At 36.9% G+C, this 18,834-nt stretch overlaps 1 protein-coding gene across 4 annotated transcripts in view; it reads left to right on the top strand.

Annotated features, from left to right (window-relative positions):
• EFCAB7 (EF-hand calcium binding domain 7) overlaps positions 1-18,834 on the top strand; it is a 67,767-nt gene that overhangs the window by 17,031 nt on the left and 31,902 nt on the right. For all 4 annotated transcript variants that reach the window (XM_064372430.1, XM_012442500.2, XM_012442499.3 and 1 more), the window contains 4 exons: positions 4,345-4,486; positions 8,712-8,821; positions 12,223-12,380; positions 13,657-13,790. In XM_064372430.1, coding sequence (XP_064228500.1) covers positions 4,345-4,486; positions 8,712-8,821; positions 12,223-12,380; positions 13,657-13,790 — 544 coding nt within the window. The remainder of the gene's footprint in view (positions 1-4,344; positions 4,487-8,711; positions 8,822-12,222; positions 12,381-13,656; positions 13,791-18,834) is intronic.

An 18,834-nucleotide genomic window follows, 5' to 3' on the forward strand; every position in this document is an offset into this window, starting at 1 on the left:
CCCTGAGTACCTGGGATTACAGTCGCCTGCCACCACGCTTGGCTAATTTTTGTATTTTTAATAGAGACAGAGGTTTGCCATGTTGGCCAGGTTTGTCTTGAACTCCTGACCTAAGGTAATCCACTTACCTTGGCCTCCCAAAGTGCTAGGATTACAGGAGTGAGCCACTGTGCCTCGACCAAACTCAATTTTTAATCATAGAACCAGTTAAATTGAAATTTTGAATATTGCATAACAAAATGGTTTTTCTTGTGGTAAAATATGTGAAACATAAAGTTTACCATTTTACTAATTTTGAGGTATATAGTTCTGTGTCATTAAGTACATTCACACTGTTGTACAACCATCACTACCACCACCATACATCTCCAGAACTTTTTCATCTGGAACTCTACTCATTAAACAGTAATTCCCCATTTCTTCCTCTTCAAGCCCCTGGCAACCACCATTCTACTTTCTGTCTCTCTGAATTTGACCACTCTAGGTACCTCATATAAGGGCATCATACAATATTTGTCCTTTTGTGTCTGGCTTATTTCACTAAGCATAATGTCTTTAAGACTCATTCATGTACAGCATGTGCCAGAATTTTATTCCTTTTTAAGACTGAATAATATTCCCTTGTAAGTATTTACCACATTTTATTTATCTATTTTTCTGTTGATTAACATTGGATTGTTTCTACCTTTTGGCTATTGTAAGCAGTAATGCTATGAACATTGGCAAACATATCTGTTTGAACCCCTGCTTGTAATTCTTTTGGGTATATACCCAGAAGTTGGTATTGCTAGATCATAAAGAATTATAGGTTTGCTTTTTTGAGAAATTACCATAATATTGCTCACAATTGCTTCACCATTTTATGCATTTTATGTTCCTATCAACAATGCACAAGGGTTCCAATTTCTCCATATACACACCAACACTTGTCATTTTTTGGTTTTTTGATAATAGCTATCCTAGGCCAGGCGCGGTGGCTCACGCCTGTAATCCCAGCACTTTGGGAGGCCGAGGCGGGTGGATCACGAGGTCAAGAGATCGAGACCATCCTGGTCAACAAGGTGAAACCCCGCTTCTACTAAAAATACAAAAATTAGCTGGGCATGGTGGCGCGCGCCTGTAGTCCCAGCTACTTGGGAGGCTGAAGCAGGAGAATGGCTTGAACCCAGGAGGCAGAGGTTGCGGTGAGCCAAGATTGCGCCATTGGACTCCAGCCTGGGTAACAAGAGTGAAACTCCGTTTCAAAAAAAAAAAAAAATAGCTATCCTAGTGGGTGTCAGGTGGTATCTCATTGAGGTTATGATTTGTCTTCTCCCTAATGATTAGTGATGTTGAGCATTTCTTCATTTGCTTATTGGCCTTCCATATATCTTCTTTGGAGAGCTGATCATTTGATGATTCATTTGCCCATTTAAAAAAATTTAGTAGTTTGTTTAGTTGTTGAATTGTAGGAGTTCTTTATATGCTCTAGATATTAATTCCTTTTTGGATATGTGTTTTGCAAATAATTTCTCCCATTTCATGAATTACCTTTTCATTCTGTTGGTCATGTCCTTTGTTGCACAAAGTTTTTTAATTTTGACAAAGTCCAATTTATTTCATTGTTGCCTGTGCTTTTGTTGTCATAGCCAAGAAATCATTGCCAGATCCAGTGTCAGCTTTTCCCCTATATTTTCTTCTTGGAGTTTTATAGTTTTAGCATGTTTAGGTCTTCAGTTTAAGTTAATTTTTATGTGTTTCACAAGAGCCCAAATTTATTCTTTTGCAGATTGATATCCAGTTTTCCCAGCCTCATTTGTTGAAAAGACTGTCCTTGGCCTCATTGAATGGTCTTGGCACTCTTGCTGAATTTGACCATATATGCAAGGATTTATTTCAGAGCTATTCATTTTATTCTATTAGTCTGTATGTCTGTCTTTATGCCAGTACCACACCATTTTGATTACTGTATCTTTGTAGTATGTTTTGAAATCAGAAATTATGAGTCCCCTAGCTTCATTATTTTTCAACAGCAAAATATTTTGGATATAAAATTAAATTTTAAAAGTAGAACATAAAGCAGTGTTTATTAGAATGTAAAAAATTAGGTCTACATAAGGTCAGTATTAGGATTACATAAAAATCTAAGTAGTGCATTAGAATGATAGCTATTTTTTAATTTTTAAATTACTTATTTTAAATATATCAAAATAATATAAAATATGAAAATAATTATGATGTAAAATAGAAAAATGAGATGTAAGTATGTTAGGATAATTTAGTCATTTTTTAAAAAATGTGAAAAAGAAATCGATCTCAATGTAAATTATTTTTGCTTTTTCAGTGCCATAACAAATCCTTCTATAATGAATTAAAAAATATTTATATTATTATAGAGCTAACACACACCTTTTCAGTAGTTATCAATATTATTAAAGCCTTGAACTTATTATCTAAATATCTTTACTTAAAACTCTTCCTTTATAAAGTCACATCAACACTTCATTAATATTCTAGTTTTAGAAGTCATTAGGAGTAGAACAGAAATAGGTCTTACATTACAGGTAGTCAAGCCTACTAATAATAAAGTGAAAAGCATTTTTGCACATAGCTATGGTAACGACACTCATGACTTCAATAAAGAATCTTCTACTTTCTGCCCAAGGTGCCATTTTCAAGTTTTACTGATTTCTTTCTTTCTTTCTTTTTTTTTTTTTATGAGATGGAGTCTCCCTCTGTCTCTCAGACTGGAGTGCAGTGATGCGATCTCAGCTCACTGCAACCTCCATCTTCTGGGTTCAAGCAATTCTCCTGCCTCAGCCTTCAGAATAGCTTGGGGTACAAGTGTGTGCCACCACACCCGACTATTTTTGTATTTTTAGTGGAGATGGGGTTTCACCATGTTGGCCAGGCTGGTCTGGAACTTCTGACCTCCAGTGATCCACCCGCCTCAGCCTTCCAAAGTACTGGGATTACAGGCATGAGCCACTGCACCCAGCCAAGTTTTACTCATTTCTAGTTATGAGATCCCATATATTAATTCAGACTAGAAGGGATTTAGCTGGACTAAGAAATGGTAAAGCCAATATAGAAAAGTCTTTCTTAAAACTGATATTTTATATTTATCAGCATTGTTCTGTAGCTGTGAAACTTTTATGCATCATGCTTCTAGTTATCTACACTTGAAACAATTATTTTGCTTTTATATTTAGTCATTTTTCCTTTTAATATATTTGTTTTAGTAATCCTTAATTATTCCTTCTTACTGTGCTCCTAACACTAATCTCACTCTATTACAGCAACGTATTTATTTATTACTTTTCTTCAGTACTTCTCATGAACTTTCTTTTTCTTTTTTTTGAGACAAGGTCTCGCCCTGTTGCCCAAACTAGAGTGCAATGGCCTGATCTCAGCTCACTGCAGCCTCTCCCTCCTGGATTTAAAAGATTCTCCTGCCTCAGCTTCCTGAATGGCTGGAATTACAGGCACCTGCCACTGCGCCCAGCTATTATTTGTATCTTTAGTAGAGACAGGGTTTCACCACGTTGGCCAGGCTGGTCTCAAACTCCTGACCTCCTAATCACCTGCTTCACCCTCCCAAAGTGTTGGGATTACAGGCATGAGCCACCGCATGCAGCCAACTTTATTTTTCTTACTTCTTCTCTCACTTATGTCTTTTCCTAACTTTTTATTATTGAAATGCTATCTATTCTTCATGGTATAGTTCATCTCAGTTACACACTCAGTTTACATCAGCCCCTCTACCCCAATCAGTCAGACAATAAATATTTGTTGAGCCAAGGTGTTAGGTACTATTTTAGGAACTTGGATTATAGTAAATTCTTTCGCATATATAATAGTCTTTTTATATTAACCATATATTACTGCCAATTATAATTAGATTTTTTTTTTGAGATGGCATTTTGCTCTTGTTGCCCAAGCTGGAGTTTAATGGTACAATCTCAACTCACCATAACCTCCGCCTCCTGGGTTCAAGCGATTCTCCTGCCTCAGCTTCCTGAGTAGCTGGAATTAGAGGCATACGCCACCATGCCTGGATAATTTTGTATTTTTAGCAGAGATGAGGTTTCTCCATGTTGGTCAGGCTGGTCTCAAATTCCCGACCTCAGGTGATCCGTCCACCTCGGCCTCCTAAAGTGCTGGGATTACTGGTGTGAGCCACCACGCCCCACTTATAATTGGATTTTGTTATACTGTTTTTTACCTCCTATGTTGTACATTCCTGGAGAGCAATGATTATATTTGACATTTCTTTTATATCCTCCTGAGTTTTCTCCTCATTACTATGCATACTGGAAACACTTAATAAATGTTGTTTGAAAAAATTTTTTTCCTTCGTTTCAGGACTGGCAATGCATGCAATCAAAAGGTTGCTTCTTCTTGGAAGAGGATGGTGAAATCGTTAGTCATCAGTACAGGATGCAAATAGCTCAGAGGTCCATGGTTTATCTAACAATTAAGCCATTAAATCTGAGTCAAGTTGAAGGCAAGTTTAAAGTTTTTGTATATTTTTAAAATGTCAATTTGTACCCTCTTTGAAAGTACTTATGTTAGTATCCCATAGTCCTAGTTAAGGAAGAAAATAATCTGCCTAAGTGAGAAACATATGCTTACATTTCAAGAAAGTGTTGGCCTATTCATGGACTGTGTTAATCATATAAAAAGCAAGTAAATTGCTCTGTGTATATGTTTAAAGCATGTTTTATTAAAAACAAGAACTTTTCCCAAACCTTTCTGCATCTAGAATAGAAGAAAATAAAAGAAAAAAAGATATAAACTGATTTCCTCATGATATAGAACTTTATTTTTGTTTGAGATGGAGTCTCCCTCTGTTGCCCCAGCTGGAGTGCGGTGACTCGATCTCGGCTCACTGCACCTCTGCCTCCAGGGTTCAAGTGATTCTCCTGCCTCAGCCTCCCCGAGTAGCTGGGACTACAGGTACGCACCACCTTGCCCACCTAATTTTTTGTATTTTTAGTAGAGATGGGGTTTGATCATGTTGGCCAAACTGGTCTCAAACTCCTGGCCTCAGGTGATCCACCTGCCTTGGCCTCCCTTGGATGGGATTACAGGTGTGAGCCACCGCACCTGGCCAGAACTAACTTTTTATTTGCTAATTAATCTTAGCTTTTTCCACTTAGCAATTTTTAAAATTAGTATATCAAAGAGAAGTTCTGCAGGGGCATAATTTGGAACAATATGAAACTGCAAGTATTTTTTAATACCTTCAAAACCCTTTGTGTCTTAGACAATATATATTAATAATCTTTGTATTCATGGTAATATTCTAGATAAAAAATAATTTTCTAGTGTCTAAAATGGTTATTATATAATTTTTAAGCAATGAATGAAATCTATAAAGGCTATTTCCCTAGATACCTTTTTTAATGTTGATTGTTCTAAATCAATATTTATTTTTCTTTTATAATGTCTATATATAAGCATTTTTTTTAAAGATGGAGTTTTGCTCTTGTTGCCCAGGCTGGAGTGCAATGGCGCGATCTTGGCTCACTGCAACTTCTACCTCCCGGGTTCAAGCGATTCTCTTGCCTCAGCCTCCTGAGTAGCTGGGATTACAGGCATGCGCTACCACACCCAGCTAATTTTTGTATTTTAGTAGAGATGGGGCCATGCTGGTCTCAAACTCCCGACCTCAGGTGATCTGGCTGCCTTGGCCTCCCAAAGTGCTGGGATTACAGGTGTGAGCCACCACACCCAACCATAAGCATTTTCTTACTAGAGAATTTTCCCCCACCCCCATTAGTTTTTCCTCCTAAAGTAGAGATTTTGAAAGTTTTCACTGCATATCTTGTAGGATAACTATAATGTTTGGCAGATGATAATTTAAGTGACAATAACAATAGTTATTTTTCAGAGAGAGGAATCAAGATAGCCCTACAAATTCAGTGTAGTTGTTAATTCTCTGTAATCTTATTAATAGGATTCCTTTATTCATTTGCTTATCAAATAGTTATCGAGGGCCTTATGTACCAGGCATCAATTTAGGTGTTTAGGATACATTAGAGTACAAAAAAGACAAAAATCCTTGTCAATGTGCATTTTAGTGGGGGAAACAATACATAATAAACATAATAAATAGTAAATGACATGGTATGTAGGAAAATGATAAGTGTTATGGGAAAATTGGAGGGAAAGCAGGGATGATGAATGCTGAGGGAATGTGGGTTGCCATTGACATGGAGGGGTTAGTGTATGCTTCATTAAGAAGGTGACATGTATAAAGACTTTGAAAGAGGTGTATGAGTTACCAACTGCTACATAAAAAACTACCCCAAAACTCAGTAGCTTAAAACAATTAAACATTTGTTGACTCATGAATCATTGGATCTGGTAGTTCTTAATCTGAGCCAGGCTTATTTTTAATCTATAGGGCTTGCTCACACAGTTATGGTTAACTACAGGTTAGCTGGTGGCTGGCTTTGCTTATCTTGGCCTGGTTCACTCTTCTGTATGTCCAGCTGGGACAACTTGATTCAGCCTTATATGATCTTTAATAATCTTCCAGTAAACTAGCCTGGGCCTGTTCTCTTGGTATCACGGGGATCTGAAAAAAAAAAAAAAAATCAGAAGCACAGTAGAACCTCCTGAGGTCTGGGCTAAGAACCAACACAATGTTACTTCTGTTATATTCTGTTGCTCACAGAAAGTTACAAGGCAAGTCTGGATTCATAGGTTGGGGAAGTAGACTAGATCTCCTCGTGGAAAAGCTGCAAAGTCACATTGCAAAGGGCTGTAGATACTGGAGGACAGCCATTTTTGCTCTCTTTTACAGGAGGCAAGGGAGTAAGCTTTGTCGGTGTAGGGTGCTGGAAGTGATGGGCGAAGAGTGGAGGAGGTGACAGAGCATTCCACGTGCATTCCCTGTGCAGAGGCTCTGTGAGAGTGTACTGGTGTTAGAAGAACGGAGGCTAGAATGTCTCAAATGGAGTAAGTGAGGAGAGAGTTGTAAGAGATGAAGCCGGGGATGAACAAGGACAAAATCAGGCAGAGGTTTCTTTTTGCCATAATTAGGACTTTGGCTTTTAATCACAGAAATGAGGTTTTTCCCCTCGTTTTTTGTGAGTTTTTTTCCCCTATATTTAAGGTCAAGATTTTCTCTTAATCTTTCATTTTCAGCAGTTTGAATATGTGTCTAGGTAGTTTTTGTTTTTGTTGTTGATGCTATTGCCTCGTTTTTTTTTGTTTTTTGGTATTTATCCTGCTTGGAGTTCTCTGAGCTTCTTGGATTTGTGGCTTGTTCCCCTTCATTATTTTTAGAAAATCCTCTGCCTTTATTTTTATTCTGCCCTCTTTCTTCTTCTTCTACTTGTATGGCACCTGAGATCTCTTCCTCCTCTGCTTCACCACAGGTAACCCAGGGCTTGCATCTCATCTCTCCTGGGAAAGATCTGTCTTTCATTGGATTTTAAGCTTATAATTGCCCTGCACCCTCAGCTCTGATGGGATCAAGAAAAGTTATGATTTTGTAGTTCATTAACTTTTTCTTATTGTTAGGAAAGGAGCAATATTCTCCCAACTCTCTGCTCCATTACAGGGTTTTGAGTAGAAGGCAGGACATAATCTGACTTATGTTTTAACAAGAGCAGTCAGGTTACTATATTGAAAGTAGACTGAAGGATACGCAGGGAAAGCAAGGAATCCAGCTGGGACATTATTGCAGAATTCTAGGAGAGGACTGACAATGCTTTGAACCAGGATGTAGGTGGGAGAGGGGGCAGTAGGGATTCTGGGTATATTTTGAAGGCAGAACCATAGGATTTCCGAAGGATTGGTCTTGGTATGTGAGAGAAGAAAAGGGCTAAAGAAGATTCCAAGATTTTTGACCTGAACGACTGTAAAGAATGAGTTACTATTAACTTAGGTGGACAGTGTTTTAAAAAGGGATTGGGGAAGTCCAGTTTTGGAAATAGAAATCCAGGTGGAAATGTCAAATACACAGTTATATGGGTATTTAACTGTGTATTTAACAGAGGAAAGATAGTAAAGATATTAATTTTGGGGTTGCCAGCACATAGATGTCTGACATCTCTTCCTCCTGTGCTCCACCACAGGTAAGCCAGTGCTTAAATCCTATTTCTTCCTGAAAATATGTGTTTTTCCTTGGATTTCAGGCTAATTGGTTGCCCTGCAACCTCAGCTCTTGATGAGTTCAAGGAAAATTATGATTTTTAGAAAGTGAGTATATAGAAAATATTTCTTACAAGGTCACTGTATTTAGGTTTGTGCCTTATTGCAAATGCTATGATGTTTACATATAAAAATGGAATTGGAATATGCACTGGGCGTGGTGGCTTACGCCTGTAATCCCAGCACTTTGGGATGCTAAGGCAGGTGGATCACGAGGTTAGGAGATCAAGACCATCCTGGCCAACATGGTGAAACTCCATATCTACTAAAAATACAAAAATCAGCTGGGCGTGATGGTATGTACCTGTAGTCCTAGCTAATAAGGAGGCTGAAGAAGGAGAATCACTTGAACCTGGGAGGTAGAAGTTGCAGTGAGCCAGGATTGTGCATCTGCACTCCAGCCTGGGCAACAGAGTGAGACTCCGTCTCAAAAAAAAAAGAAAATAGAATATGTATTTCTAAAGAAAATATCCAAGAATAAACTAGTAACTTCTTTTTTGTATAGGAAAGAATAGGTAGTGATTGCTTATTTTAAGACATTTGGGCTTTTTTTCTGTTTGTAGGAAAACCATCCCCTTGGTTATCTGTTGATACCACCTTGTATATTCTCAAGGAAAATGAGAGTCAAGCAAATCTACAGCTTGTGTGTTTTACCGAACTACAAAATAGAGAAGTATACATATTTATTTTCTAATGTTTAATTTTTAAATATAGTATGAACTGCAGTTTGGGGAAAGTATTTTTCTATATTTTATTTTTTAAGCTTTTATATACCTTCGAATTAAGGTATAAACAGTACTTAAACACGATAGTTATTATGTGTTTTATTAATTATAAAGGAGTTTTTTTTGTTTGCTGAGATTTCTTAAGAATTAAGGATAGGAGCTGGGCATGGTGGCTTGCACCTGAAGTCCCTGCTACTTGGGAAACTGAAGCAGGAGGATTACTTGAGCCCAGGTGTTCAAAGCTGTATTATGCTATGATTGTGCCTGTAAATAACCACTGCACTGCAGCCTGGGCAACATAATGAGACCCTGTCTCTAAAACAATTTAAATAAAGAATTGAGGATTGGTTGGCAGTTTTTAGTCTTGACTTGTACCTTGTAAGTTGGGTGATATTGTATCTCACTTTCATCTTTTCTCAACGCCCTGATGCCTCACATGTCAACATTTGATATACTCAATAAAAAAGGTTGATGCCAGTATATTTTTTTCCCTGAATGCAAGCAAATAAGACTTTGGAAAAGTTGCTGGAGATGTTTGTCTTACTTATATTACTACTGCAAAACAGAAAAACTTTAAGATTACTATCCTCAGACTTGACTTATTTTATAGGGTTCAAAAATAGACTGATATGAAGAAATGCTTTTAAATGTTTTTATATGTTGTCCATGGGGTTGTTCTGATCTTTTCTAATTATGTATTTACTCAGAGACCAAATATGTGAGGCCAGTACATAAATGTGGCTATTTATTTTATGAGGACTACAAAATACATCTGTTATACAACAGAAATAATACTATTCAGGGGCTTACTGCAATATCATATTTAACCTTTATATAGACTCAATGACAGTCAAATATTTCCCTGATGGAATGTTATATAAAAGTGTTTATTGTAGGCCTCCTAACAGACAAGAATAGGCAAGAAACAAATAAAATTGGCTGAAGTTAATGTTTTGACTAAACTCTTCTTCAGAACTGACTACAAAGTTAAGTTCAAGATAAAGCATTGTCTAAAACAATAGCTGTTTCCACTTTGTTTTGGATAAAATTACTTTCTTATGAGATTGCATGTGTAAAAAAGTAGTATATAGCAAAACTATAATAAAGTTTTCATGAGTTTCTATTTACCTCTTTACAGGCTTCTGTTTATCTGTAGTATGTTACATTTACAAAGGATTTTTTTATTTGTATTTATAGTTTCACAATTATTTTCTTATAGATGAATTTTGTGCCCATGAAAAAAACCTTAAGGGAGGATCATGGGATAATATGTATTAGGAAGCAGCAAGATCTATTTTTTTACTCCTGAGTCTACATCTGGCCAATTTCAAAGCTTATGCTTTTCAAAGGATGGATTTGGTAAATATTTAGTCTTTTTTTTTTTTTTATAAGACAAAGTCTCACTCTGTCACCAGGCTGGAGTGCAGTGGCATTATCTTGGCTCACTGCAACCTCCACCTCCTGGGTTCAAGTGATTCTGCCTCAGCCTCTTGAGTAGCTGGGACCACAGGCACACACCACCATGCCCATGCCCAACTAATTTTTGTATTTTCAGTAGAGACGGGGTTTCACCATGTTGGGCAGGATGGTCTCAATCTCTTGATCTTGTGATCCACCCACCTTGGCCTCCCAAAGTGCTAGATTACAGGCGTGAGCCATCAAGCCTGGCCAACATTTAGTCTTAAAAATGTCTTTTGGTTATATTGGATTTCTTCTTGTATCAAAATAGGACATGGTGACCTTAGGAAGATTATGATTTGTCTGAGTTGGCAGGGAAGAAATAGAACTAAACCCAGAATTTAGATGAGCAACTTTATTTTGTATATGAGTCTCCAGAATGACCTAAAATATACCTGAGTTGTTGTTTGTTTATTTGTTTAGAGATAGGGTCTCGCTCTGTCACCCAGGCTGGAGTGCAGTGATAAATTTCCCTGTAACCATGAACTCCTGGGTGCAAATATCTTCCTGCCTTGGCATCTCAAGTAGCTAGGACTACAGGTGCATTTTTATTATTGTTATTATTTGCAGAGATGGCATCTCACTATGTTGTCCAGGCTGGTCTCCAATTCCTAGCTTCAAGCAATCTTTCCACCTTGGCCTCCCAAAGTGGTGGGATGATAGGTATGAGCCACTGTGTCTGGCCCTATACCTGAGTTTTAAAAGGAATTTTTGGACATAATACCTGAAAGGATTCCCTTAGGTTAGTCTGTACCAAAGTTATTACACACAAGTAGAAATTGCTCAGATTTAATATATTTAACAGAGACAAATGCCAGCTTTTATAGGAACCTTCGGGCTCTAGAAAGCTCTTAGGAGATACATAGAGGGATACCATTAGCTTTTTTTTTTTTTTTACAGAGTCTCACTCTATTGCTCAGGCTAGAGTGCAGTGGCGCAATCTCAGCTCACTGCAACCTCCTCCTCCCCATCCCGGGTTCAAGCGATTCTCCTGTCTCAGACTCCTGAGTAGCTGGGATTGCGGGTGCCCACCACCATGCCCAGCTAATTTTTGTAGTTTTAGTAGAGGTGGGGTTTCACCATGTTGGCCAGACTGGTCTCAAACTCCTGACCTCAAGTGATCCACCCACCTTGGCTTCCCAAAGTGCTGGGATTACAGGAGTGAGCCACCATGCCTGGCCTGCTTCCTTTTATAGAACTGGAGAATAAAATGTTTTCGTATACAGTGTCCTGGTACTTATGATAAATATCTAACATTTGATAGGAAACAGAATTCCACATAAAGCTGGTTTATTTGGGATTCTGCTTCTTGTTTTATAGTCCATATTACATTACAAAAAGTAAAATTCCAGAGCTTTCATCCACATAATTGAACTCTTAGAAATATGGTTTATACCAATAGTGAACTATTTGAAAATATATTTAATTTTTATTTTATGTCATTGAAATCTGATTTAGAAATCATATATTTATATCTGAATCAAATTAGGAAACCATAATCTAGAATATTATAACTTTTTTTAAAAGAAGCTCAGTGTTTGAATAAAAAAATGACCCTAAGATTTATCTTTGCTTCCTCTTGAAGGCATTTGCATCACAGACATTTTTGAAGATTATTGGGGAAGATTTAGAAGATATATAACTTCCCTGTTACGGTTTTAGGCATTTGTTTCAAAAACATATCAAGAACTACTATACCTAATGATTTCATCATGGGATTACCATTAAGAAAAAGAATTTGAAACCTGTAAAAAGATTGATAGAACTATAATAGAATTTGTAAATATTGATTTAAAAATCATTTCTAATGAGTCCCTTTCAGAAGAAATATTGAAAGCTTTAAATTAAAAGATTTTAATATGATTGTTTTGTTTCATTGTTTTGAGAAAAGGTGTTTGGATGGACTGGTGAACTAGGACCTGGAATTTACTGGTTAATTCCTTCCACAACTGGCTGTAGGCTAAGGAAAGAAAGAAAACCAGTAACAGATGAAGCCCAACTTGTATATAGAGATGAAACAGGGGAATTATTCCTTACAAAGGAATTTAGGTAAGTTTTGTTTATTAAGGTTAAAATTATAACATCTAGACTGGATAGATATTAATAGCCTATGTTACTCCCTTTCCTTTGGCCAGCCCCTACCCCCATCCTCACATTCTAATTCACTAATTCAACTCTTGTGATAACCTGTATGAACTTGGAGGATGTTCTACTAAGTTAAATAAGCCAGGCACAGAAAGATAAATACTGCATGATCTCACTTATATGTGGGAACTTTCTTTTTTTTCAATAGAGACAAAGGTTTGCTCTGTTACCCAGGCTGGAGTACACTGGCACAATCATAGCTCACTGAAGCCTCAGACTCCTGGGCTTAAGTGATCCTCCCACCTCAGCCTCCTGAGTAGCAGTACCTGGGATTACAGGTGCTTGCCAGCATGCCTGGCTAATTTTTTTTTATGAGATGGGAGTCTCCCTGTGTTGCCCAGACTGGTCTTAAACTCCTGGCCTCAAGCGATCATCCTGCTTCAACCTCTCAAAGCGCTGAATTATAGGTTTGAGCCACCACATCCAGCCTAAAAAGTCAAACTCATAGAAAGAGAGTAGAAGAGTGGTTACAGCAGCTGGGAGTGGTGGGGGTGTTGGGGATATATGTTGGTGAAAGGATACAAAATTTCAGTTTGATAAGAGGAATAAGTTCAGGAGATCTATTGACAAAATGATGATTATAGTTATATATTGTATACTTGAAAATTGCTAAGCGAATAGATATTAAATGTTCCCACTAGAAAAAAAGATAAGTATGTCAAATAATGGATATGTTAATTAGCTTGATTTAGTCATTCCACAATTATACATATATCAGCAAATCACATTGCACACCATAAATCTATATATCAAAACATAACAACTCATTCTTTAGGCATCTGAAAATGTTCTTCCATTTGCAGATCTGGGATTGTCATTTACTTCTGGGTTCCACACATTTGGCAAGTCAACTTCAGTCAGACATCTACCAATTTCTCCCTATAGGTCTACCTTCTCTAGAGGAAGAAGAAAGTAGATTGGAGAAAGGAAAAAAGAAGGAAACTACTACTATTCATTGAGTTCTTACTATGTGTTGAGATACTGTGGCTGCTTTACAAGCTTGTTTATCTCATGTAATACTGGACTGAGCCAAAACTGTATTTGGATACATTAACTTTATAGTTTACAGAAATTATGTAATGCTATGATATTACTTCCATTTGAACGTTATCCTCATAGAACCCCTATTCAGTGTAGTTGCTTAGAGACAAGAAATAACTAGCTATTTTTATAATTTTAGGTCTACTTTATCAGATATATTTGAAGTGATTGATTTAGATGGAAATGGTCTTCTTAGCCTTGAAGAATATAATTTTTTTGAATTGAGAACAAGTGGTGAGAAATGTGATGAAGATGCTTGGGCTGTCTGCAGAGGTAAGCACTTTTCTTTTTCTTAACAGATGTATAAAAATATTTATAGCACCTTTTCATCCCACGAAATAAGAAGTCAAACTTCTCCATGAAATATTATTGTAGCATTTAGGACATTTTGAAAGTAGTAGCATTGTTTGTAGATCATAAAAACTTAAACATTTATTTTTCTTAAACTGATAGTTGGTATAATACTCAAGTTAAAAGAAAGTATGAATTACTTAATCATAGTTTCAGTTTTCAGCCTCTACTCTTTGGGGTTTAGAAGACAAAAAACTCACCTTTGCACTTGATAAAACTAGGCCTGAAGTGGTCAAGAGCCACAAACAATGACCATGAGAGGGCAGCAAAAAGCCAATAAGCTAGAGTTTTACTTACAAATTAAGGTTTCCAGGAAGTTGTTTACATTATACACATTAGAAATTCTTCAGTGCTTTTTATATTTGAGTTTAACTTAAAAAATCCATCTGTGGAAGTATTGAAGCCAAAATGCCAAGATGGACAAAGAAAATCACTGAGAATGAAGCAAAGTCAGTTGTCACTTGGGAGAATTTTGGGAAGACATGCTTGCTTATTTAAGCCAAAGACTGCAAGATCAGAGGGGAAAGCCGAAAGCCACAGCCAACTATAGATCATGGAGCAAGAGGTATGAAGAGATCAGAATGCATTCAAGAGAGATTAACTCACATATGCTTTCACTGGAATAGTAATGTGTGGGTCTTAAAATGGTCTAAACTTGGCAAAGTCAGTGAGCCAGGTTGGGAGTCTGTTTACCTAAACAGCAGTAGGGTAGAAGTATAATATTTATGTAAAGAAATCTTCTGGTATTTCTCCTTTTAGCTGAAAGTTAATGTAATCAACAACAATAAATGTATATTGATTTGTAATATTAAACTTTGATTAATAAGATTCATATACATAATAGAGTATTATCTATAGGAAGATGTAATTATCTTATAACTTTAATGATATAATATTTTAATTGGCATTAGAGCACATTCCATAAGAGTGAATTTATAGTTTTCAGATGGTAAAGTTGGTGGTAAGCAAAATTCTAATTTAAAAATTTAATTAAATTGGCAGAGTTGATGGTTAACATTTTTTGAGAGCTTACTATCTACCATGTACCAGCTGCTGATCTATGTACTTCTACACACCGACTCTATGAAGTAGTACTTTATAATTCTCATTTTATAAATCAGAAAATAGAATTAGAGGCTAAGTAACTTGACCAAGGCTTCACAGCAAGAAAGTTTCACAGATAGTCAGGGTCCAGAACTTTGAACTCCATGCTATCAAAAAGTATCCAAGATTTATTGACTTGAGAAATGATTTGGAGGAATGTCTACTTCACCAACATTAATAATACTACAAAGAAATGAGAGCTTTTAAGGTTTTAATGTTTCCCCTGAATAACAAGAAAATGTACTGTTTATCTGTAAGATTATTTTAATAAACTTTTTTTATACTTAAAGATGCTTTTATTTTTATTTTGTTTATTAACAGACTTTATTTTTAAAGCAATTTTTAGGTTTACAGAAAAACATAGGCTGGGCACTGTGGCTCATGCCTATAATCCTAGCACTCTGGAAGGCTAAAGCAAGAGGATTGCTTGAGGCCAGGAGTTCAAGACCAGCCTAGCCAACATGGTGAAACCCCATCTGTACTAAAAATACAAAAATTATCCAAGTGTGGTGGCAGGTACCTGTAATCCCAGCTACTTGGGAGGCTGAGGCAGGAGAATCGATTGAGCCTGGGAGGTGGAGGTTGCAGTGAGCTGAGATCGTGCCACTGCACTCTAGCCTGGGTGACAGAGTGAGACTTCATCTCAAAAAAAAAAAATCTTCCATGTATCCTTCCTCACCCACAAGTTTTCCCTGCTATTAACATCTTGCATTTGTATGGTACCTTTGTTACAATTGATGAGTGAATACTGATACATAATCATTAAAGTTCATAGTTTACGTTAGATTCACTCTTATCGTTTGTTTGTTTGAGATAGAGTCTCTCTCTGTCACCTAGTATGGAGTCCAGTGGCGTGATCTCGACTCACTGCAACCTCTGCCTCCAGGCTCAAACGATCCTCTCACCTCAGCCTTCTGAGTAGCTAAGACTACAGGTGTGTGCCACCACAGCTGGCTAATTTTTGTATTTTTTTGTTGAGACAGGTTTCACCATGTTGCCCAGGCTGGTCTCAAACCCCTGAAGGATTCAGTCTTGTACAGTTCTATGGATTTTGACAAATATATAATGTCATGTATCCACCATTACAATATGTACAATAGTTCACTGCCCTAAACATCCCTGCGCACCATTTATTCATGTACCTGTTCATCCCCCAGACTCCTGACAACCACTGCTCTTTTTACTATATCTATAATTTTGCCTTTTCCAGAGTATTATACAGCTGGAATAAGACAGTATGTAGCTTTTCCAGCCTGGCTTCTTTCACCAAGCAATTTATATTTAAGATTCCTCCATGTCTTCTTGTGGTTTAATAGCTCATTTCTCTTTATTGTTGAATAATGTTCTATTGTATGGATGTATCATAGTTTGTTTATGCATTTACCTGTTGAAGAACATTTTGGTAGCTTCCAGTTTCTGGCAGTTATGAATACAGCTGCTGTAAACACTTGTGTGCATGTTTTTGTGTAGACTTAAGTTTTCTGTTCATTTCAGTTGAATAATTACTGAGTTCTATGGTGAAACTATGTTTAGCCTTGAAAGATCCATCAAACTGTCTTCCTAAGTGACTGTTCCCTTTTGTATTCCCACAATCAATGAATGAGAATTCCTGTTGTACCACCTTCTCATCAGCATGTGGCATTATCAGTTCTATGGATTTTAGCCATTCTAATAAGTGTACAGTGGTATCTCATTGTTTTAATTTTTTAATTTTTTTTTTTTTGAGACGGAGTTTCACTCTTGTTACCCAGGCTGGAGTGCAATGGCATGATCTCGGCTCACCGCAACCTCCGCCTCCTGGGTTTAGGCAATTCTCCTGCCCCAGCCTCTTGAGTAGCTGGGATTACAGGCACGCACCACCATGCCCAGCTAATTTTTTGTATTTTTAGTAGAGACGGGGTTTCACCATGTTGACCAGGACGGTCTCGATCTCTTGACCTCGTGATCCACCCGCCTCGGCCTCCCAAAGTGCTGGGATTACAGGCGTGAGCCACCACGCCCGACCTGTTGTTTTAATTTTTAATTCTCTAATGACTTATGTTATTGAGTATCTTTTTATATACTTATTTGCTGTCTGTATATCTTCTTTGGTGATGTGTCTGTTTAGATCTTTTGTCCATTTTTTAACTTGGAATTTTTTTATTGTTGAGTTTTAAAAGTTCTTTATATATTTTAAATATAAGTCCTTAATGGATGTATATTTTGCAAATACTTTTCCCCAGCATATGACTTGTCTTTTCATTCTCCTAACAGTGTCTTTCACAGAGCAGAAGTTTAAAATTCTTTTTTTTTTTTTTTTTGAGACAGTCTCACTCTGTCACTCATGCTGGAGTGAAGTGTTGCTGTCTCAGCTCACTGCAACCTCCACTTTCCAGGTTCAAATGATTCTCATGCCTCAGCCTCTGTTGTAGCTGGGACTACAGACATGCACTACGACGCCCAGCGACTTTTTGTATTTTTAGTAGAGATGGGGTTTCACCATGTTGCCCAGGCTGGTCTCAAACTCCTGGCCTCAAATGATCCACCCACCTCAGCCTCCCAAAATGTTGGGATTATAGATGTGAGCCACTGTTCCCAGCCTAGAAGTTTTTAATTTTAATGAAGCACTATTTACAAATTTTTTATTTCATAGGCCATGCTTTTGGTTTATATGCTTTTGTTGTTGTATCTAATACCCCATCACCAACCTAAGTTGCCTAGATTTTCTCCTATATTTTTTTCTCCTATATTTTCTAGGAATTTTATAGTTGTATGTTTTACATTTGGGTTTGTGACCCATTTTGAGTTAATTTTTGTGACAGGTGTAAGGTCTGTGCCTAGGTTTGTTTTTTTGTTGTTATCGATGGTGGTGTTTTTGTTGTTTTTGCGTATGGATGTCTAGGTGTTTCAGCACCATTGTTAGAAAAGAGTACATCTCCATTGAATTGCCTTTGCTCCTTTGTCAAGTATCAGTTGAATATATTTGTGTCGGTCTATTTCTGGGCTCTCTATTCTGTTCTGATCTATTTGCCATTCTTTCACCATTACCACACTATATTGATTACTGTAGCTTTATAGTAAGTCTTGAAGTCAAATGTTAATAAATTTTTTAAAAATTAATGAGAATTGAGATTTTTAAGTTTTAAAAGTAGATTAACATATTCTCACTCGTAAATGGATGTTGAACAATGAGAGCACAAGGACAAAGGGAAGGGAACACACACCAGGGCCTGTTGGGGGTGGGGAGGCTAAGGGAGGGATAGCAGGGGGTGAGGGGATTGGGGAGGGATAACATTAGGAGAAATACCTAATATAGATGACAGGGGGATGGATGCAGCAAACCACCATGGCATGTGTATACCTATGTAACAATCCTGCACGATCTGCACATGTACCTCAGAACTTAAAGTATATAAAAAAAAGTAAATTAGTTGTTGATAGTCTCTATGGTATAGTATCTATATATGTTTTTAAATGTATTTGTATTATATATCAAATAATTTTTTCATCTTGCTTTCCTACATAGTAGCTCTAACCTCCATTTTTGTGGCTACCGTTTCGCTTCATGATTGAATTTAATCTTCATTAATGTTTTACCTTTGAAAAAGTTATGAATAACTTTCGACTCTAAACATTTTAAGCTATTAGTCAACCAGTTTTAGACAGTTATGTCTCTGCTGCTTTTCTTACAATAATGCATACAAAAGAGATGCTATCTCAAATAGAGTACCTATTTACCTTGGGTATATTATAGATGTGAGTTGGGAAATAAGATCTTTCCTGTTGCAGGAGAGCTAACAAAATATCCATAATAAATGACTACTTATTATCTATGTTAGAGACAAATTCAGGAATTATGCATGTCTAAAAATTTCTAGGTAAA

Source organism: Aotus nancymaae, unplaced genomic scaffold (assembly GCF_030222135.1).
Source record: "Aotus nancymaae isolate 86718 unplaced genomic scaffold, 86718_ANA_hifiasm-v0.15.2.pri h1tg000007l, whole genome shotgun sequence".
Taxonomy (NCBI): Eukaryota; Metazoa; Chordata; class Mammalia; order Primates; family Aotidae; genus Aotus; species Aotus nancymaae.